A 10000-nucleotide genomic window follows, 5' to 3' on the forward strand; every position below is an offset into this window, starting at 1 on the left:
CTAACCAATTAGCGCTCGGTAGCAGTAATGCTAACCACTCAGCGCTCAGTAACAGTAATGCTAACCAATCAGCGCTCAGTAACAGTAATGCTAACCAATCAGCGCTCGGTGGCAGTAATGCTAACCAATCAGCGCTCGGTAGCAGTAATGCTAACCAATCAGCACTCGGTGGCAGTAATGCTAACCAAACAGCACTCACTAGCAGTAATGCTAACCACTCAGCGCTCGGTAGCAGTAATGCTAACCAATCAGCACTCAGTAGCAGTAATGCTAACCAATTAGCGCTCAGTAGCAGTAATGCTAACCACTCAGCGCTCAGTAGCAGTAATGCTAACCACTCAGCGCTCAATAGCAGTAATGCCAACCAGTCAGCACTCAGTAGCAGTAATGCTAACCAGTCAGCGCTCAGTAGCAGTAATGCTAACCAATCAGCACTCAGTAGCAGTAACGCTAACCAATCAGCACTCAGTAACAGTAATGATAACCAATCAGCGCTCGGTAGCAGTAATGCTAACCAATCAGCGCTCGGTAGCAGTAATGCTAACCAATCTGCACTCAGTAGCAGTAATGCTAACCACTCAGCGCTCAGTAGCAGTAATGCTAACCACTCAGCGCTCAGTAGCAGTAATGCTAACCAATCAGCGCTCAGTAGCAGTAATGCTAACCACTCAGCGCTCAGTAGCAGTAATGCTAACCAATCAGCACTCAGTAGCAGTAATGCTAACCAATCAGCGCTCGGTAGCAGTAATGCTAACCAATCAGCGCGCAGTAGCAGTAATGCTATCCAATCAGCACTCAGTAGCAGTAATGCTAACCAATCAGCACTCAGTAGCAGTAATGCTAACCAATCAGCGCTCAGTAGCAGTAATGCTAACCAATCTGCACTCAGTAGCAGTAATGCTAACCAATCAGCACTCAGTAACAGTAATGCTAACCAATCAGCGCGCAGTAGCAGTAATGCTATCCAATCAGCACTCAGTAGCAGTAATGCTAACCAATCAGCGCTCAGTAGCAGTAATGCTAACCAATCAGCGCTCAGTAGCAGTAATGCTAACCAATCAGCACTCAGTAACAGTAATGCTAACCAATCAGCGCTCGGTAGCAGTAATGCTAACCAATCAGCACTCGGTAGCAGTAATGCCAACCAATCAGCACTCAGTAGCAGTAATGCTAACCAATTAGCACTCGGTAGCAGTAAAACCAACCAATCAGCTCTCAGTAGCAGTAATGCTAACCAAACAGCGCTCGGTAGCAGTAATGCTAACCAATCAGCACTCAGTAGCAGTAATGCTAACCAATCAGCACTCAGTAGCAGTAATGCTAACTAATTAGCTAACAGTTTGCTGTAGAAAAAACGAAGTATACAGGTAAGTTCTCTTTTTTCTTTCTACTTTCCAAAAATTAAAGGTTCACCCCATCGATTGAGGACTTGCTCATGGGCGCCCTCTAGTGTTTTAGAGTCATTTACATTCATCCCTATAAAACAACATCAAAATAATCAAATACTATTTTCCTTTTAGGCGATTCTTCCCCTCAAATCTGAACCTCAAACAATCAGATTCCAGCTTCAGTGTTTATCAGCACAAATCTGATCAAATAAAGAGGGAAAGGTAAGAGCTGAGGATTTGGCACAGCTGTCCAAACGAAGCGGCGGAGAGTCGGGGGATTCTGGAGGCAGAGCTGTTAATCTTCCTGCTGTTGTTGGAAACAATCTGACAGCCAGAAAAGTTCATACAAAAACAACAAACTGGAGATCCGACTCGTTTCTGCAGACCCTCGCAGGAACGCTACAACATGGGGCCTGACGATGCCTAAAACAGACGGAATATGAAGGCTTCATCCTCCAGATGCTGTACAGAACTGCTGTCATCTCTAGAGCCGCAGACGAGATACGACTGAGATACGCACAGCCAGAACCCCACACTGTAGTTCGGTTCTGCAGGTGTACAAATACAACCCCATTTCCAAAAAAGTTGGGACGCTGTGCAAAATGTTAATTAAAACAAAATGCAATGATGTGCAAATCATTTAAACCCTATATTTCATTGAAAATAGTACAAAGACAACAAATCAAATGTTGAAACTGAGGAATGTTTTTTGAAAAATATTTGCCCATTTTGAATTTGCTGCCAACAACACATTCCAAAATGGTTGGGACGGGGCAACAAAAGACTGGTAAAGTTGTGTAATGCTAAAAAACACCTGGTGGTTGATTGGCAACAGGTCAGTAACATGATTGGGTCTAAAAGAGCGTCTCAGAGAGGCGGAGTCTTTCAGAAGTAAAGATGAGGAGGGGTTCACCACTCTGTGAAAGACTGCACCATCAAATAGAGCAACAATTCAAGAATAACGTTTCTCAACGTAAAATAGCAAAGAACTTCTGCTTTTCATCATCTACGGTACAGAATATCATTAAAAGATCTGGAGAAAAATCTGGAGAAATCTCTGTATGTAAGGGTCAAGGCCAAAAACCAGTATATGCTGGCCGTGATCTTTGGGCCCTCAGAGCACTGCATTAAAAACAGACATGATTCTGTAATGGAAATCATTGCATGGGCTCAGAAACACTTCTGAAAAAGTTAAGTTAAAACTCTAAAACGTATAAACAGGATCCAGAAACACTGCCACCTTCTCTGGGCCCTACCTTATTTAAAATGGAAAGTGGGGGGAGTGGAGGGGAAGTGGGAAAAGTGTCCCGTGGTCCGACGAATCAACATTTGAAATTCTTTTTGGAAATCATGGACACTGTGGCCTCTGGGCTAAAGACCACTCAGCTTGTTATCAGCGCACAGTTCAAAAGCCAGTATTCATGATGGTATAGGGGGGCATTAGTGCACATGGCACAGGTGACGTGCACATCTGTGAAGGCACCATTAATGCTGAACGATATATACATGTTTTGGCAACATATGCTGCCATCCAGACGACGTCTTTTTCAGGGAAGATCTTGATTATTTTAGCAAGACGATGTCAAACCACATTCTGCATGTATTACAGCAGCATTGCTGTGTATTAAAAGAGTCCGGTGCTAAACTGACCTGCCTGCAGTCCAGACCTGTCACCACTGAAATTAAAAATACGATAAATGAGCCCCTGAACTGTTGAGCAGCTGAAATCCTGTATCAAACAAGAACAGGAAAACATTTCACTTTCAGAACTACAGCAGTGTCTCCTCAGTTCCCAAACACTTACAGAGTGCTGGTAAAAGAAGAGGTGATGAGACACAGTGCTAAACAGGCCCCCGTCCCAACTTTTTTGGAACGTGTTGTTGGCATCAAATTCAAAATGGACAAATATTTTTCAAAAAGCAATCAGATTTCTCAGTTTAAGCATTTGATTTGTTGTCTTTGTACTGTTTTGAATGAAATATAGGGTCTAAATGATTTGCACATCATTGCATTTTGTTTTTATTCAGATTTTGCACAGCAGCCCAACTTTTCTGGAAATGGGGTCGTTTTATTATAGACTAGAAATACCAGTGTTCAGTTTATTACCTCCACCGTTTAATCAGAAACACCTAACACAGTCTTTAAAAAGAAGGTTCTTCAAGGGTTCTTCGGTAAAGGGAATGGTTATATTTAGAACTAATCATTTGCATGCTTAAATGGTTCTTTGCATAGTGTATAGGTTCTTCAGATTGATAGAGAATGTGCTGTATATGGTTCTTAATAGCACAAAGAAAGGTTCTTCTTTTTTTTTTTACCCCGATTTTCTCCCCAATTTAGTCTCTCCAATTCCAGCCGCTAGTTAGTCTCCCCCAATCACACGATGCTACCAGCGCTAGGAGGGTGAAGGCTAACACAGGCTTCCTCCGAGACCTGTGAAGCTCCACCGCTTCTTTTAGAACTGCCGCTCACGCAACGTCACTGGACAGCCGAACGCGCTCGGAGGAAAGCGCCAACCGCCAGATCTGTTACGTCAGCTAACAGACGCCTGCGCTGACTAGCATCGCGCTTAGTGAGTGATGGGGGGAGAAGGGCAGCCATCCCACCCACCCAGAGAGATGCTTAAATGGTTCTTTACATGATGAATAGGTTCTTCAGACTGATGGAGAACGTGCTGTATATGGTTCTATATAGCACCAAGAAAGGTTCTTCTATTGTTACTTAAAAAGATGGTTCGGCAGAGCCCTTTTTGGTGCTATATAGAACCCTTTTCAAATAGTTTTCATACAGAACCATCTACAGCACATTTTCCATGGAACATTAATCACAGTTTAATCACAGTTTAATCACAGCAGATCAATACTGACCCGTTAGATAAACTGAGCTCGTCACTCAGTCTGACAGGGACAGACATCAGCAGCACCGACACACACACACACGCGCACACACACACACACACACAGACACAGACACAATCACACGTCAGTGTCACTGCTGTGCTGAGAGTGGACCACCATCTACACAATATCTGGTAGGGGTGGTCCTGTGGTGGTCTCTCTCTCTCAGTGCTGAAGGGGGGGGCTGATAAACTGTACAGTAACAGGTGAGCTACGACCTTTATACCCCTTTATACGACCTTTAGACCTTTATTAGAAAAAGTTAAAAAACAAGTATTTTTAGGTTACTGAGGTGTCATACACACACACACACACACACACACACACACACAGACACACTCACTCTCACACACACACACACACACTCACTCACACACACTCACACACACACACACACACTCACACACACATACTCACACACACACACACACACACACACATACTCAAGGACACACACACACAAACAGACACATACACACACAAAGACACACAAACACACACACACACACACTCAAACACACACACGCACACAGATACACACACACACACACTCACACACACACACACACAGAGATACACACACACACTCACAGATACACATACACTCACACACACTCACACTCACACTCACAGACATACACACACACACAGATACACACACACTCACTCACAGACTCACACACACACGCACAAATACTCACACTCGCACACATACTCACACTCACAGACACACACACACACACAGACCCATACTCAAGGACAGACACACACACACACACACTCACTCACTCACACACACACACACTCACTCACTCACACACACACACACACACAGACACACACACACACAGATACACACTAATGTGTGTGTGGTTGTGAAAGTGCTGGAAGTTCGGTGAAGCACTGTAATCACGCGCTCCGGTAATCACCGATAAAGCTCGCGGCTGAACTGATCTTGGGTGAGTATTGATCGGTGCTGGTCAGTACTGATCAGTGCGCGCGCTGACCGCTACCTGTTTTGACCGCGCTGTCCGACACACACCGGTCCCACTTCCGCCCGGAGTCCTCCATCTTCACAGCTGCCTGTGGCCACTGCGCAACTATCGCGAGAGTTTGTAAATTTCTCTACGCTCAGGATTCAGTAATATCGCGAGATTTTGGTTATTCCTTTCTTTTCTTTCTTTTTTTGCTCTGTTAACTGTAAGTCTCATATCTGGGACCATTTTTGACATTTTTATTAAAGAACCAAGAAAAAAACAGAAAAACAAAACAACAAAAAAACCAAACAAAAACAATGTAAGTTATAAGCTGCTCAGATGGTTTGAGCTCCTAGATGAAATCTTGCATATTTTTCTTTCTTTTCTTTCTTTTCTCTGCTGGATTCTCTCTTTCTCGTCCTCGTATCGGTCCTTCATGCCTCACTGCAGTAACACATCGACATATAATCTAATCTAATATAATCTAATATAATATAATATAACTTAATATAATATACTATAATATAATATAATTTAATGTAACATTTAATATCTGTACTTATTTAGCTTCTTGCACTAAGCAAGCAAGTTTTAAAATGAGTAGATATTGATTTAAATTTGTCATTATACTTTTAATCATATTCCTATTGTTGAAGAATTGAATTAATTGTAAAAAATTAAAGGACCTGTAAAATGAAAAACATTTCCTTGCTTTTTTTGATGAAGTGTGATGGTGAAGTATTACAGCGTGCCGCTCGCTCCCCGCTCCGTATTAGGCTGTATATGCAAATAAACCTGCTGCAATGGGCCGTTTTGCATTCATTGTTATTGTGATGTCACAAAGAATCAACATATATACTTTTATGAGAGAGTAAGAGAAAACAGCCTGTTTAATCCTGTTAGAACTGTTAAAAATGTTTTTTTAGTACATAAAACAACAAAAATATTAGTGAACCTCAGGAAATAAAACACATGAAAAATGTTTGATATGGATCCTTTAACACACAACAAACGAATACATGTATTTAATTTAATTTTATTTAATTTAATTTAACTAAAAGATTTTCAGAAATCCAGTCCAGATTTGCTACACTTTAAAGCACAATATTTAACACTAACTCATTTTTTGGGGGTTTATTTTACTTTTTTATTAAAAATACTAATACAAATCTAGTAACACTCACAGTTTCTAGTCTAATCCTGAGTTACTGAGGTCAATCTAACCAAGGTAAGTTAATGTGGATCAGTCTTACACAAGAAAAGTCTTTTGCCCAAAAATCTTCCCAGCATTCTTAGCAGTTTTGTTAGTTTCTGTTGAAAAAAAACATTTATTTTTCTAATTTATGAATATAATTATTTTTGCAAAAGGTTATTTTTGTGTCGAAGCGTGCTCTCATGCTAAATATGAAGTTTGTATTTTACATGTTGTTGTTATTCTCACCATGATGGTGTTTGTGCTCAGTTTCATCAGGCCAGCCTGGAGCCTTTAACACAAACAGAACAGCAAACATGCATTAAACTATTAGAGCCTCTGAAACGGCTGATTCCAGTCTGATCTAAGACAATTATTCATTACTGTTCAGCACAGTCCATTTAAAATAATGGAGTTAATTGAGTTAATTTAATTGATGTCAGTATATCATATAAAGAGGAATATTTTCAAGTTAATTCAAGATTAAGCAGACGTAGAGCACCACCAGCTCAATGGACACCATTTATAATGATTGCCCTGCTGAAAAAGGACCATTAGAAAGCATTAGGATTAAAACCTATCTTAAGGTTTCTAATGTAGACCACTAGATTTCTGTTGAACACCTTTCCATCAACCATCAAATGCATTTAGAATCAGCCATTGGTTACCTGGTTATCCTTTACTTTGTGATATCAACCCATTAAACAAGCCAAAACACATTACAAAACCATCAGGAACCAATAGAAACACTAATGGTTTCTATGGGTTTTTTCAGCAAAGTGAGCTGTTTGAGTTAACAGTGCTGCAAAAGCGTTCATCACTAAAAAAATCAGGCATATATAACTCATATATGAGGATATTTAAGCTTGGACCTGTTAACCTTTTCAACTCCTTGAGACCACCAAAATGCACTTCGTCATATTCTTCATAACTTTCATATTTCATAAGCTACATTCAAAAGGTGGGGGTCGTATGAGAGCTGTAACTGTCTTCTTTCCAGTCAAATAGATGGGTGATGTAATTTTAAACCCTTATAATAAAAGAAGCTTTTTTTTTCTACTGAAAGTCGACCCATTTTTCCACAAATCTGGGCTATAAACCATAAACAGATGGCGTCTCTTCAGTGATCTACTCTGTAAACATTATTTTTATAAAACAATACAAAGATTGTATTGTAAGTAAATTGTAAGCATATAGGATGTGTGATCATAAAACACATGTTCTGTTTATTTGAGGGGAGCTTTTAAAAATAAATAAATAAATAAAATAAAAATTTACATTTATTTCATGCAGTTACTGAATAATTTGCCTTACGATTTGGTCACGTGAATTCAGACGGACAAACCAGAATATACTCTGGTCAGTAAGAGGTTAAGTGAGTTTACTTCTTTTTTTCGAGGCAATAATTTTAATAATTATAATCTTTAAAGTAAAACCAACTAATTTAGATCTACAGGCCCCAGAAATGTATTCTCTGCTGTTTGTCTCCCCCTAGCGCTCCGTCCCTGCCACTGCCGAGGCCCCGCCCTCCACCTCCCATATTTGGCCATGCTATACTTAGCGCGCTCTGATTGGCCGGCTGGTAGGGGTCTTGCATGACCCGGATGTGTAACGGGTTTTCTCGGCGTCCCGTTTTTGTCAGCACACACGCCCCCCCCCCTCCTTCGGTAGAGGAAGTGGATTCGCTGACAGGGCTGGGCAGCGGCGACACGGCGACGCGAGAAACGGAGAGAAACACGAAGAAACCGAGCCAACGAGCCTAAACGAGCCACCAGATCCACCTGCTCGCGTTCGTTCCTCCTCCGCAAAACCGACCCTCGGCGCCGCAGACATGGTGAGAGCCGCGGAAAAGCCTCGGCGCCTACGCTAAGCTAAGTTAGCCTCGGCTAAGCTAAGCCGCTTGCCTTTTATAGGAAGTGTCCGGTGCCACCCAAATACAGCCCAGAACTATTTCTGTACACTCCGAAATGAAGATAAAGCTCTTTTTATTTGCACGTTTGCGTTTTCCCGAGGGTGTCAGCGGTGCTAAGCCGCCTGCAGGGGTGTTGTTGCCGGGCCAAAGTTGGCCAGACAGCCGGGGATGTTTTGGATTAACTAATGTTGGAGGTGTTGGTGTGGGTTCCTCCTACCCTCCTAAAAACATGGTTCTTTAGTAAAGGGAGTGGTTCATGACTTCTACTTAGAACCATTCGCATGCATGAACAGTTCTTTGCATGGTGAAGTGGTTCTTTAGATTGCTGGAGAATGTTAAAGAACCTTTCTGAACGCGGTTCTATTTTAGGGCTGGGCAATTTGACGATATGGTATGATTATCGTGATGTGTTGTGTCCCAATAGGCTTTTCTGAGCATATCGTGGAAATCTGAGCCTGTTTATTTGAACTTCGTGCTGTGCAGTTCATAAAATATTGAATAAAAATCACTGGAGGTTGATTAATATCGTTATAGTGTTTTATGTGTGCCGCTACAGGTTCTATCTCGTCTGTTCCGACTTGATAAAAAAACTAAGTAACAGTTATAGTGAAGCATGTCTTGTATCATTAAAATGTGTTTAAGTGTCTTAATATAATATTTTTGCCATATCGGCCACTCCTACTCTATATAGCACCAAAAAGGTTCTGCTATGGTGTAGAAGGCTGACATTGTAATAAAAGAAGAACACTTTATAGAACTACCTAGAACCATTTTCATACCGGTTCCGCTTAAAGCCGTATGCAACACATTCTCTGTCAATCTGAAGAACCATTTTACCATGCGAAGAACAACTTAGGCATGCAAATGGTTCTATGTGGAACTCAGGGCTCTATAAAGAACCATTGCTTTTACTAAAGAACCCTCGAAGAACCACCTTTTTTTAATGTGTACCGCACACTGCAGCTGTTAGAAAAAGTCCAAACTACACACTTAAAAAGATGGTTCTTCCAGGGTTCTTTGGTAAAGGGAATGGTTCTATTTATAACTTTGAGTTTTACTTAGACCAGTTTTTATGCTTAAATGGTTCTTTGCATGGTGAAATGGTTCTTCAGACTTATGGAGAATGTGTTGTATACGGTTCTGTATAGAACCTTTGTGAAAATACTGAAACAGTAACAGAACCCTTTTTGGTGCTGTGTAGAATCGATCTGAAGAACCGTTTCACCATTTAAGCATGCAAATGGTTCTATGAGGAACTCATGGTGCTCAATAGAACCATTCATTAAGTATGTGGGGTTGTAGGTGGAGGTTAAGCATTTGAACCCTAGACAGGCATTTAATGAGCTCTGCCTTCCGTAATAATGCTTAAAGGGCAGTTTCACTGATTTTCCAAAATTCCCCCCTAATTTAATGTGTGAGATGTAATCAGAGAGATTCAGAGTGGTTTGGTGTGAAATGGTTCAGACGTCTTTACAGTGGTGCTGATAGGAACCAGGGGTCGCCATGACTACAACACAAATATAGACATTTTATTTACTATCCAGAACCACCAGTGAACCTACACGAGTCCTCTGAGTTTATATGGAATGTTGATGATGGAAAATAGTGGAAAATCTGAAATAATAAGTTTTCTTTGG

General features: G+C 41.1%; 2 protein-coding genes across 3 annotated transcripts in view; one reads left to right on the plus strand and one right to left on the minus strand.

The window, feature by feature from the left end:
- The window catches only part of LOC118799593 (MICOS complex subunit Mic10-like), a 14185-nt gene extending 8803 nt beyond the window's left edge, over positions 1-5382 (minus strand). Inside the window, exon 1 of the mRNA XM_036559548.1 lies at positions 5296-5382. Coding sequence (XP_036415441.1) covers positions 5296-5353 — 58 coding nt within the window. The 5' untranslated portion in view covers positions 5354-5382. The remainder of the gene's footprint in view (positions 1-5295) is intronic.
- A 2712-nt stretch (positions 5383-8094) lies between these two features.
- The window catches only part of capzb (capping actin protein of muscle Z-line subunit beta), a 29097-nt gene continuing 27191 nt past the window's right edge, over positions 8095-10000 (plus strand). For both annotated transcript variants that reach the window (XM_036559323.1, XM_036559324.1), the window contains exon 1: positions 8095-8285. In XM_036559323.1, coding sequence (XP_036415216.1) covers positions 8283-8285 — 3 coding nt within the window. In that variant the 5' untranslated portion in view covers positions 8095-8282. The remainder of the gene's footprint in view (positions 8286-10000) is intronic.

This window comes from Colossoma macropomum, unplaced genomic scaffold, assembly GCF_904425465.1.
Source record: "Colossoma macropomum unplaced genomic scaffold, Colossoma_macropomum, whole genome shotgun sequence".
Taxonomy (NCBI): domain Eukaryota; kingdom Metazoa; phylum Chordata; class Actinopteri; order Characiformes; family Serrasalmidae; genus Colossoma; species Colossoma macropomum.